The sequence below is a fragment of the Anabrus simplex genome, chromosome 3 (genome assembly GCF_040414725.1).
Source record: "Anabrus simplex isolate iqAnaSimp1 chromosome 3, ASM4041472v1, whole genome shotgun sequence".
Lineage (NCBI taxonomy): Eukaryota > Metazoa > Arthropoda > Insecta > Orthoptera > Tettigoniidae > Anabrus > Anabrus simplex.
Window position 1 is genome coordinate 223,494,376 of NC_090267.1, and position 13,694 is coordinate 223,508,069.

The following is a 13,694-nucleotide window of genomic DNA, read 5'->3' on the forward strand; positions in this document are numbered from 1 at the left end:
CTGCCTTATCAAGTCCCTTTTTCCTTCTTTACAGGATGCTACTTTCAATAAATTCTCTATTATTTCATCACATCTCTGGCAGGTGTCTGTTCTAGGACGTCCAAAATTCACATACAATTTTTCAAGAAAATCTTCCTGTAGCTGTCATATGATACTACTGATTTTAAGGAACACTCTTCAGCATTCCTGCTGGTTGAAAGATTAGGTTCCACTGTGCCATTTGAATGGTTTTGATCCTTATCAATAAACAAGCGGTACATCTTGCTGATACTCAATTCTGAAGAGAGGTAGTATCTATTTTGATTATCATTTCGGCCATAATGTGATGAACGACGTGGAAAGCTCATTATGTGCTTCTTTATGCTTTCAATACACTCTTCTGACAAATTAGCTCTACTGTCATGGCGACCTCTATTGTCTTTTGGCACGGTAACATTGTCAGTCAAGAATTTACAAATTCTTTCCACTCTACTGCAGGTAATACCATGCAAAGATACAAATGAACTTTTGCAGACCCTGTTTTCATTTGCTCCATCCCTGATTTGATATAGGTGCTTATGTGACCTCGGAATTCCACCACCAGATTTTACACGGCGTCGCTGCACATCCTTTATGGATATGAGGCCACTAAGGTAACAGTCTTGCTTTTCTTTATCGCCCAGTTCGTTGATGTGATAGATAAGTCTTGATTTTTCTTCTGTATTAAATTTATTGAAGCATTTATGAATACACTTACACAGTTGACCTGTTACTCTAGTTGCTACTGTCTTGTTTGATGTATTTACGTAAGTTTCCCCTTTCGCACTTTTTTAATTTGTTGATATTTCGCTTCCAGTTCTCAGGTCGGCGAATTTTACATTTACCTTTGGTCATACCTATACCAACGTGCGATGGAATATCACTAGATTCATTTGGAACAAACACTGGAATGTTGTCATCACCATGCATAACCTCACTTCTAGAATTGTCTATCTGAATATAAGTCATCACTGTCAGAAACATATTCATCACTTGAACTTTCACACGGTGACGATATATCACTCATGTTTGTATTGTTAGAACACTATAATACTGTTAAAAAAATATACACAGAACAATAGCAGTAATAACTAACGAAGAGGTGAATTCCTCAAGGCAGTATTATTGGACCTTTATGTTTCCTTATATATATAAATGAGTTGAGTAAGGGAGTGGAATCAGAGGTAAGGCTTTTTGCAGATGATGTTATTCTCTACAGAGTAATAAATAAGTTACAAAATTGTGAGCAACTGCAAAATGACCTCGATAATGTTGTGAGATGGACAGTAGGCAATGGTATGACGATAAACGGGGTTAAAAGTCAGGTTGTGAGTTTCACAAATAGGAAAAGTCCTCTCAGTTTTAATTACTACGTTGATGGGGTGAAAGTTCCTTTTGGGGATCATTGTAAGTAGGTATCTGGGTGTTAATATAAGGAAAGATCTTCATTGGGGTAATCACATAAATAGGATTGTAAATAAAGGATACAGATCTCTGCACATGCTTATGAGGGTGTTTAGGGGTTGTAGTAAGGATGTAAAGAAGAGGGCTTATAAGTCTCTGGTAAGACCCCAACTAGAGTATGGTTCCAGTGTATGGGACCCTCACCAGGATTACTTGATTCAAGAACTGGAAAAAATCCAAAGAAAAGCAGCTCGATTTGTTCTGGGTGATTTCTGACAAAAGAGTAGCATTACAAAAATGTTGCAAAGTTTGGGCTGGGAAGAAATGGGAGAAAGGAGACGAGCTGCTTGACTGAGTGGTATGTTTATGAACATTAAAATAAGAATAATAGTTAACACCACCTTTCCAATACTTAACTTTCCTTATATTTAGGAAATAAACATTACAACAGGCGTTGTAAGATGGGACATGTTTCGCTTAACTGTCGTAAGCATCATCAGCCGAAAATAAATCTTAGCCTAAAGTTAGGTCAGGGCCCCGAACCTAGTGTCCTTAAAATATATAGTACCCTAAGAAACAACATTTACATTTAGAAAATAAAATAGGCTTAAAACTAGTGTGAAAAAAACATAAATAGTACAACATGGCTAAGAGAAAAACACACATCGTGTTGAAACAGAGGATAAAAACAGAAAGTAAAATACAGAGCTGGTAAAACATAAGGTACAACACAGAGCTGGCAGTGTAATAATCAAACTCTTAGCTGCCAGTCAGTTAATAAGAATGTTCATCATGACAAAAAAATGATAATTATATTCTTTTGAATGAAGAAATAATTAAATCACACTCTTGTATAGATACATGAGATGGGCAAGAGAAATCACATATTGTAGCAGACATGGAGTAGTAACATTTCAAACAGGAATTGATCACGCCTGAAGCTGCTTCATTTTTACTGGGAGTTCAAGATCGAAATGGAAAAAATAAGATGCCAAGTATGTGAACTGAAATCTGAAAAATGGAAAATGGGAAAAGATGTACTCGGGCCTTGAAAATAGGGTGTTCAAAATGGGAGTCTAAGATAGCTTACCTCTTATGTTGGATGAGCGTTGATCAGAGACATTAGCCGTTCGAGGGGGTCTGTTAAACGTATGCCCGTTGCTGCATGTGTTGTATCTGTGTGCTTGCTGAGGCGGAGAGTAAGTTGGGATAGGAAGGGTAGGCGCAACAATGAGAGTGCTGGAAGCTGGCGGCGGAGTTGTATTATGGGGAAGGGATAAGGTAGAATCTGTTATGATGACCGGAGGGGTATTTAAAGGTTTATAATTGAAGATTTTTGTGAAATTGTTATGATTTATATTAAAATTAGTGAGTAACTTGGGGACTTGTTCAATTAATGGGCTGTTGTTCTCTGGGACATCATTCAAATTATTATTATTATTAAAATGTTGATCCAAGAAAATGTATGTATTTTCCAATCCAGTCATTAAGCTGCTTTTATTTACATATTTTATAATGTGGAGGTCCTGATCAATTGTAGAACAATTGTGGCCGGAATCCCTCATGTGGTTGCTCATGGCAGAGTACTTTTATGCTTCAAGGCATTATAATGTTCCAAGTATCTAGTTCTAAAACTGTGGCCAGTTTGTCCGATATAAGAAAATTCACACTGGGGGCATTTGGGTCTGTAAATACCAGAGTTTGAAAATTTGTCCTGAGAAGTATTTACCAAGTTGGAATTAAAGAATATATTCCGATTAGTGTTGTGGGTTCGGTAGGCAATTCTGATGTTATGCTTCTTAAAAGGGTTAGTAATGCTGTATATGGCGGGGTTATTGAAGGTGAAGGTGGCAATGTTTCTTCTTTTGGGCTTATCTGGAATTAAATTTGTAGTATTTTTTTATTTTATTTTACCAACTAGCAAGATACCCGTGCTTCGCTACGGTATTATATTGAAATTTATAATTGAATGTTTATTGTTTTATATATAATCCACCGAAATTCGCGATCTGACTGGTTATCTGAGAGAATCCGCCAAAATTCACGATCTGACTCGTTTTCTAATAGATTACGGCAAGTTTCCTCCCATTTTTCAATCTTTCTTTCCAGCAATCGATTTCGTACTTCCCGGGCTAGGTCCAGGTATTCCACCCGGTCAGTTGGGTCCCTAAATCTTTGCCATCTTTTCCTATAAGAATTTTTAATATGGATCAAATCCTTGAGGAGATCCGGCGTGGTGTCCTCTTGGGTGCCTTGGCGGTACTGAACCCGCGGCTGGACTGCATTCTTAGTCATTACCCGTCCAGGACCCGTTTCCAGCGTGGTGTGCACATTTGACGACGGTCTAGAACATTATTATTACTATTATTATTATTATTATTATTATTATAGATGTTCTGGACCCCATAGCAAGATGCAAGACCGCTACTTGGCAATAAATTACTGTACATCTGCTGCCACTGTAATTTTTAACAATGTGACCAGCACCATTGTCGCGCGTAGCCAAGTGTGCAGGATTTCTGGTGATACGAATGACATATTCCGTGGATTGTTAACCTTATTATAGAGGTGAACAATTGGACGGTCAATCTCATTCCTATCATTTATTTCAAAGGTGTTTAAATTTTTATTTATATGCCAAGAGAATGTACTGTAATCTAAGAACGTTCTCCGAAGAGAAAGATGGCTCTTGAAAACGAACCCAGGAAAGATAAAAAATGATCAGTTTATGATCAGAATAAGTACATCGGAAATCTACAGCCTGTTTCCAGTCATTCGACAGGGTCAGGAATGGAATGAATAAAGCCCCCATCTGGTGGCGGCAATAGGAATTGTGCCGGCTGCCGAAGCCTGTCGCACTCATCTGCGGCAATGGATAATGAATGACAAATGAAATGAAATGATATTGGACAGTGTTGCTGGAATGAATGATGACAGGGAAAACCGGAGTATCCGGAGAAAACCCTGTCCCGCCTCCGTTTTGTCCAACACGAATGTCTCATGCAGTGACCGGGATTTGAACCACATAACCCAGCTGTGAGAGGCAGGCGCGCTGCCACCTGAGCAACGGAGGCTCCTTATAGGTACATTATGAACAGTAAAATCAACTATTCTCATCTCCTTTTACACCCCACCGCCGTTAAGTTTATTTACCCCCCCCCCCACTCACACACACACACACACAAAAAAAAAAAATAACAGAAAGGCATGTTTCTTTATGTTTAAAGGAGATTCCAAACACCAATGTTCACGTCTATTACCTTCAGCTTTGAGATATAAGTATCCCCATAAAAATAATTCACTTTTTTCACTTCCTTTCACACTCCCCCCCCCCCAATTGAATTTTCCGGAAAAAACCTTGTTTCTTTAATAGTAAAGGATCTTCTAAATACCAATTATCACGACTCTAACTTCCTCAGTTTTTGATTTGTGTGACCTCATGAAAGGAATTCAACTCCTTTTCAATCCCGCCCCCCCAAGAAGATTTCACCCCCCCCCTCCCAAATGCTTTTTCTTTGTTTCTAAAGGAGATCCAAATACCAATTTTCACGTCTGTAACAACTTTAGTTTTTATTAGACGTAAGTATTCTCATACAATTAAGTCAATTCATTTTTCAATTCTTTAACCCCCCCCCCCCTTCATTGGATTTTTCGAGAATACGTGTTTCTTTACTTTAAAGCAGAATCCAAATATCAAATTTCACGTCTGTAACATCTTCATTTTTGAGATATCAGTAGCTTAATTAAAATAATGGCATTCTACCCATTATTCACAAAAAATACATATTTCTTTATTTTTAAAGGATGTTTTAAATACCAATTTTTACATCTGTAAACTTTTCAAGTTTTAAGATGTAGATACACTCATTTTAAAAATTCACCCTCCTTTTCACCCCCATATTTGGATTTTCCAAAAACAAAAAAATACCCTGTTTCTTTATTTTTAAAGTAGATCCCAAATACCAATTTTCAGGTCTGTAATATCTTCAGGTTCTGAAATAAAAGTAGCCTCATTAAAAGCATTCAACCCATTTTTCACCCTTTTCCACCCTTATTACTGTATAAGGATTTTCCGAAAACAAAAAGGTACGTGTATCTTTATTTCTGAGGGAGATTCTAAATACCAGTTTTTACATCTATAATCTTTAAAAGTTTTGAGATATAGATACACTCATTTTAAAAATTCACCCCTTTCCCCCCCCCCCATTAATTGGATTTTCCAAAAACAAAAATATACGTGTTTCTTTATTTTTAAAGGAGATCCCAAACACCAATTTTCAGGTCTGTAATATCTTCAGTTTCTGAGATATAAGTATCCTCTTGAAAGGCATTCAACCCGTTTTTCCCCCGTTTTCAACCCTCCTAATGGGATTTTTCGAAAACAAAAAAATACGTGTTCCTTTATTTTTAATGAAGATTCTAAACACCAATTTTTACATCTGTAAACTTTCAAAGTTTTGAGATATAGATACACTCATTTTAAAAATTCACCCCCCTTTTCACCCTCCCATTAATTGGATTTTCCAAAAATAAAAAATCTGTGTTTCTTTATTTTTAGAAGAGATCAAAAGTACAAATTTTCAGGTCTGTAATATGTTCATTCTCTGAGATATAAGTACCGGTATCATGATTAAAGGCATTCAACCCCTTTATCACCCTTTTTCAGCCCTCCTATTGGAATTTTCTGAAAACAAAAAAATACGTGTTTCCTTATTTTTAAAGACGATTCTAAATACTAATTTTTACATCTGTAAACTATTAAAGTTTTGAGATACAGATACAATCATTTTAAAATTTCACCCCCCTTTTCACCCCCTTAGCGATGGAATATCCAAAAATCCTCTCTTAGCGAGTACCTACATCTTAATATGAATGTATCTCCAAAATTTCATTTCAGTATGTTCAGTAGTTTTGGCTCGGCGATGATGAATCAGTCAGTCAGTCAGTCAGTCAGGACAAGTTATTTTATATGTATAGATAATCTTATTTATCAGGTTAGGTTTATAGCCATTAAGTTTCCAATAATGAATCAATTACATAAAATTAGAATTATGAATTTACTCATTCGGGACAAATATTTCAAGTTCTCTATGGGAATCAAAATCTGTATCATAAGTGGTATGTTCCAAGCTGTCAGTGGAGAGATACATAGAATGACATTAGTAGATCAATAAGATGAATAAAATTGGAATTCAAAAGGGCACATTGGGGAAAATATTCATTTATAAGAACGGGAGTTAGGCATTGGATTAATTTGTAAGGGAAATGTTCGATAAATTTTGAAGTTATTTGAAATCATTTACGAAAAAAATAGATAAACAATTGATAGGAAGTCTGCCACCTGGATGACAGCCCTAAAAGCAGATCAGTTATGTATGAATATGGAATGGGTTCAATCCACTGGTCCTTCTAAAACTGTGATTGACTGGCAACAGCTAAATTTCACTGCTTGGATACATTCTTCAAACCTCGATGGACTCCATGAAAGCCCCCAACAATGGAATATTCCAGCCGCATAATGTAACATGTTATCATGTGAATGTTTTGACCACCTTGTTTGATAAGCATATATAGAATGTGGTGCGAGGTCCATTCATGCTTGGATATCCAGCACTTAGAAATATTTGGGAACTGAGAGCAGTTATGCAGACAGCGTACGTCAACATTTCTCCAAATGTCTTCCATCCATTTGTAGAATCAATGCATCATAAATGCTGAATAACACTAAGCTGTGAGTATCTATCCACTTTTGGCACTGGAGAGTATTCAGAGACAATGAAAAATATGATTTTTATAGCAAGATATATTGTATTGCATATTTTATTAACATATACGGTAGTCCATTTAAGTTTTCAACACGATTTGTGATACTGAATTTCTTGTAAATGATATACAGGAATGGTTGTGGCTATTAACATACTAATCATTCAAAAAGAAAATATATATATTGAGCTTTGACACAGGTCAAAAAGGAAAAGAAATTCAACACAATATACTGTAATTTTAGGCTAATAGAAAGCACTGCTCATGTCTGGTCAGTCATACAATTGTTATAAAGGAACTCTGTACAAAAAAAAATACGGTACATAAATAAATATGCAAGACTAGTATATACTTTAAGCTGCATTTACACTAGCGAAACTCCCTCGCGAAAGTCGCTTGGGCAAAACTTACTTGCTTCGAATGAAATTTCGCACTACCCAAAACAGAGCGCAATTCAAGGCGAAAAATAGCGCGAGTGGGGCGAGCCGCCTTCGACGAGCCTGAAAGCTTCAGTTCTGGTTTTGCAGCCAACATGGAAACTTGTTTTGTCTCCCCAGCCGCTACAATATTTCATCATCTTATAGTAGATTAGTGTCATAAAAGTGCCATAAAGTTGAAATAAATTTCAGTTTTTGTAAGAAATTGAAGTGTTGCGTTTTTCGTGTCGGTCAGTGTTTCTTTACAATGACCCAAGAATGCTTCAAAATAGGTACCGGTAGGTTCAAAAAAGTAATGAAATGACACGATTTTGCATTATAAACCAACAGTAATTGCTTACCTGATCCAGTGACTCTGTTCTTATTTTTTTTCAATCTTTCGCTTCGATATGATCCCAGTAGCGCTTTCATCTTCCCTTTCACTGTAAAATAGGAAAGTTTAGTTTAGAACTAATTTCCTTCCATGCATCTTCTCTTATTGCGATTGAAATATTTTTTGTTTTTCGGATTCCATATAAAATCTCGATTTTTCTAGAGCTCGATGAGCTGCAAGCAGTGTTTTTTATTTATCCCTCGCGCAACTATGGGGACCACGTTTACACTGACCAAAATTTGATGAGCGAAACCGTTTGATGTGCGGACAAAAACGGACTGAGCTCCGGCTCGCAGCGAGACCCCTCACTCTGCAATTACTCAGGGGTGAGGGAGCGTCTACACTAGGCTCAATTCCCTCACAAAATAATTTCGCGAGGGAATTGCGCTTAGTGTAAGCGCATCTTAAGACTTCCAATCTGTAATGTAGTTAGTAAGCTACTAAAGGAACTATAGCTATATGGAAATTTCTGAGATTGTTGATGTGTTTTGGACCAATAAATTAAGTAAAATGAAAGAGAATGCAACCATCTCATATATGTAAATCACTGGCAGAATTTTAAAATACATATATTTCAAAATGCACTTACTGTGATTTATAGTACTATTGCAGATATAGAATATTTTCAAATTCATATTTCAGGTGCAAAAGTCCTTTTCAATAATTGCAATATATTTATAAATATATTGGAGCATTGGAGCATAATATGTGCATTCCATGTGTACTAATGTTTTAGAAATTTCAAAGATGAAAAGGTATACTGCAGTCTTTACCTTACAATAATTCTTGCTTACAACTTACTCTTCATATAGGTTTGAAATTCTCTTGGGGATGGAATATTTGATAACTGTTCATTATTAAGCTTTTGCGTATGAAAAAAAATGCTCAAAGTGGTTCTTAGTTATGACTATTTTTAACTAATTTTAAAAGCTCTAGAAAATGTTCAACTCAAATTACTTTCTCAATCTGAGTTTAGAAATTACTTTGTAACTGACATTTTGAACAGTAAATTACAGTTAGTTTTATGAGTCTATTATAATGTTTTCTACAATACAGTTTCGCATTCAAGTATTCTTCTTCTCTTAGCATGTATCCCGCAATGGTACAAAGTCTGTTTATCTGGTTGCTGATTGCCACTTCTTCCTGTTGAGGGCATCTTTGGAGTCTAGGCCTGTCACTTGTATGTCCTCCCTGGTTCTGTCCAGATACGTTTTCCTTGGGTGGCCATGAGGTCAATTTCCCCCCTCTAGAACACAGTGGAGAGCTATTTTTTAAATCATATTTTTTTTGCTTTTAGTGAAATGTCCACATCACCTGAGCTATGTTTTATGCATTTTATCTTTAATTGCTACCACTTTGATATGCTTTCTTAGATGATAATTCTTGATATGGTCAAGCCTTGCAACACCCAAGGGCCAACATAGCATTTTCATCTCCATTAGATTGCGGACTTGCTCATGCTTTGTTGTGGCTTGCTAGCACTCTGAGCCATACAGAGCCACTGGGCAAATCATAGAGTTGTAAACTTTCCCTTCCAGATGGTTAGGTACTTTCTTGTCACACAGCACTTGATGCCATTTTAGCAGCATAACTCTTACTCAAGCATCCATGAGCAGCTCACCATCCGAAGTTTTAATTAACCAAGGTATTTAAATTGTATAGTTTTTGCAAGGTTATGCCTTCTATGTTGATGGTATCATCGGTCCTTGCAGAGCATTGCAAATGCTCCAATTTTTGGTGTTCAGTCAGAGGCCATTCACGCTTAAACGATCTTTCCAGCCCACAGTCTGGTTCTTTATAGTCTGAAGTTTTTGATCAACAAGAAATACATCATCAACTTAATTGGAAAAGTAGGCGAAGTTCCAACTGAACAATGCACCACACTTGCGATGTTGTAGTAGAGGAACTAAATATATCACACATAGGCTTCTGGGCAGATGAGTACGTACGGTACCCTGTCGAACATTTTTCCTAGGTCCAGGTGTATGGATTGATTCTTTTCCCTATGTTTTTCTACAAGTAGATTGGCTGTGTGAAATTGCATCTATTGTGCATGTCTTTTGACAATTCTGCACTGATTAGGGGACATTTGGATGATGATGTATCTACTGTACTGTAAAAAATCTTAAACATATGAAATTATGGCAGATAACCTTTATTCATAATTATAATTCTTTGATGCCCTTCGATCTGTTGCCTACCATTCCAAAATTATCTATCACTATTATTTATTAACACATTATCCATTCTTAATTTGATGCTTGGTAAGTTGGTTTAAATTAATTTGGGTTCCAATTTATGATGGATATCCAATCACAAAAACCAAAATTTTCTCTAATTCTAATGTAATTGAAATTTTTTTAAATGCAATTGACAGGACAAAAGAATTCTTACTGTGTAAAAGTCAAGAAATGAAACAATATTCAGCTTATGATCCAACTTGAATCTCTATTGCCATAGCATCAATTTCTGTACCAAACCCAGAGATTAGATAAACAAACTTAAAAGGTAAAGAAGTAAGAAAAGACAGAAGAATCTAAAATGCTGTAATTTAACAAAAGGTTTAAATTATTTTTATATCTTGGTTTGTAGTATTAGTTAAAGTCTAAACTTAATTAGTTTAATATTCCATACAAGTATACAAGGTGTTAACCAGAATCCAAGAAGTTGTGCTCCCTCGACTCTACAATATCATATCCAAATAACAGAAACTTTCACTTATTGGCCACTGAAAAAGAATCTTTAAGAATCATAACATCATATTGAATACACAAGTTATTTATCAAGTTTTTCAAGCAAAAGCAGAGCATCTGCTCACGTTAATCATGATGGCAATCAAATAATAATAATGATGATGATGATGATAACAATTGTATGGTCTCAGTAACTGCATGTAGCCAATTTCATTTGATGCCATTTAGGCTGCCTGCATGCTAATTTTGATGTTCCATTAAACCACATCTCTGTTGGGTAATATATGGCTGAGGTTTTATTTATTCTGTCATGCCAACACCACATGTATCACCAGAGATCTTTTACATGCTGACATCGTATGTCATGGAGTGTTAATGGACTTCCTCTCACCCTTCAAAAATCTAACAATCTCTGTTGGACTTGAATCCACCTATGGCAATCAAATGTCAAATGTGAAGTCTATATCACCTTCAAGTTGAAAGTTGTGACTAGTCAACATAATACTGCAGAAATATTATGTTGTATGAACAAACCTGCATATTGAACTACGGTACCCCTGATAATTACATTCTTATCTTCATTCAATAAAAAAAGAAGAGAAACTCTTCACAGTAAGTACATGGCTCTAACTATTTAAAATTAAATGATAAATACACCTGACATCTATCAGGAAACAAGGAATAGTATTTCAAATATAAAATGACTATCAGAAAGGAGAAGAGTGATAATAGAATCTACTTAAATTGTGGAAGTCTCACTTAGAAGGTAGTTTTATTCTAAATTGGGATTTCCAGGAAATGATAACTGCTTGGGTGAAATATACACTTAAGAGTGGCAAATGCTACAAAACAACAATGCATGGCAGAGGACTATGATGAAAACAACCAATCAGAAAGCATCTAAGAAGTTGGTGGATACAATGACCTTATGTTTCATACTGTCATAATTTTTAAGATGAGAGCATCTTTTGATGTTATGAACTGTAACAGAATCATGAAATACCGGTACCGATAAAGAAATATTTCAAATATAATTAGTAGCATGTAAAAATATTGTCATCAAAAGATTTTCTTTTGTATGCTTGAGTATAATAAGCTCTTTATGTGATTAGAAGATGGGATATTTGCCAAGTGAGAATCTATGAAAGTTGAAAATACTCATTTGTCAGCAGTTTTTCATGCATACCTTATCACTTCATTACCATCACATGTAACAGTTATACTTACACAGCTATATTTGAAACAACTACAGCATAATCTACTAATCTTTTCAGCACTGTATTACTGAGACAACTGTTAAAGTAAATACCTACAAATTTCCAGTTATCTAAAATATATACTATCAATAATATTCTTCTATAAAAAAAATAACAATTTGATAAAACAGGCTGATAAAACACTAGCCCAGGCAAAGTCTTAAAGCCAACACACATAATGACACCAATGTTTCAGATATATTACATTGAGAACACAAGGCAAAATCACAAGTTTTAAAATCTGAACAAACATCACACAGAAGAGCCAGACTGGGAGAGAATACTCACTACACTCATACACAAAACTGTATTGCTTTGAGGTGAAAAGGAATGTCACGCAGGAATCACACTGTAGTTTCCTTAAAAATCCGCACTGGAGAGTCCGAATGCTTGATATGAATGTAGCGTGTAATCGTGGTAGTATCCAGCATATCTTGAGCAGTGATAAGAGCGGAAGAAAAGTCATTTCTACTCCATGTTTCTGAGCACGAACCTGGGACAATCATTTATATAAGGAAAACATGTTCAAGACAACATTTAGTACTACAATGTTAGACATTAAGAAAGGTTGGATTTACATATCAAATCTTTCAGTTATTCTGGTCAGAAATAATTTGAATGTCAACTCTGCAAAAATATGTAATACAATTTCTAATCTTTTGAGAATATTAATCAGTATAAAATTATGTAAAATCCTTCAAAATCTTACGACTCTCTTGTAGCTGATCTTGAAAGAATTTTCTAAATTCAGAAAAAGTAGATTGTGTCATGAAACTGTCATTAAGATTAATAAAGAAAACCTTTTATGAAACAGACACTTGATATGTACCTTAACAAACAAAATCAAAGAAAGTCAATGGCTGAAAACGAGTACAAGATCGATAATGACAAGAGGAAACTTAATGTTCAACATTTTAAGATTCCTGTGATGCACCTGAGGCATATTTAGTTAAAGATGACATGAAACTTACAGGTAGCTCTTTGCCGACTACAAGCAGAATTCTGATGAAATGTGAATGACATAAATCTCATAGAATTTATTACATTGAAAGGATACATCAGAAGTGTAACAATATACACTGCCTCGAAAAAATAAATTGAAGCACCCAGAAGGGGAGGAGGAAACAAAATGAAACTTCACGTGTTGAGAGGGTATGTGATGTTATTTCTGTGATAACAAAATCTAGTCAAATTTACAAAGAACTTGGCAGTATGAGCCCACTTATCAGTATGACACACCACCTCTGGCCTGGATGCACGCACTGATTCAGTTGGGAAGGATGTCATAAAGTTGTTATATCCTTTCCTGAGGCAAGACGGGCTACAAAACTGGTCCTTGATATCCTGGATACTGGCGCTGGGACCAAGTTGACATCCAAGCTGGCCCTATACATGTTCTATCGGGGACAGATCAGGAGATCTTGCTGGCCATGGGAGTACCTTGACATCATGCAGACAATTCATAGAGACATGCCATGTATGGACAAGCATAGTCCTGTTGAGAACACCATGATACTGTAGCATTAGAGGTAACACATGAGAACTTTAGGATGTCCGTGACATACCGTTGTGCAGTCAGAGTGCCCTCAATCACTACCAGCCATGATCTGAAGTCATACCCGATGGCTCCCCACACCATGACACCAGGAGTAACACCGCTGTGCCTCTCCAAAACATTGGAAGTGTGGGACCTCTCCCCAGGCTGCCACCATACTTGCAGACGATGGTCATCTGGGGTGGTGCAGAACCG

At 36.0% G+C, this 13,694-nt stretch overlaps 1 protein-coding gene across 5 annotated transcripts in view; it reads right to left on the reverse strand.

Moving 5' to 3' along the window:
* The window catches only part of 5PtaseI (inositol polyphosphate-5-phosphatase A), a 589,076-nt gene that overhangs the window by 69,727 nt on the left and 505,655 nt on the right, over window positions 1-13,694 (reverse strand). For 2 of the 5 annotated variants that reach the window (XM_067142880.2, XM_067142882.2), the window contains exon 14: window positions 12,233-12,437. In XM_067142880.2, coding sequence (XP_066998981.1) covers window positions 12,233-12,437 — 205 coding nt within the window. Of the gene's footprint in view, window positions 1-11,944; window positions 12,438-13,694 lie in introns of those variants that run through there. The other 3 variants (XM_067142879.2, XM_067142883.2, XM_067142884.2) reach the window with 3 other exon arrangements.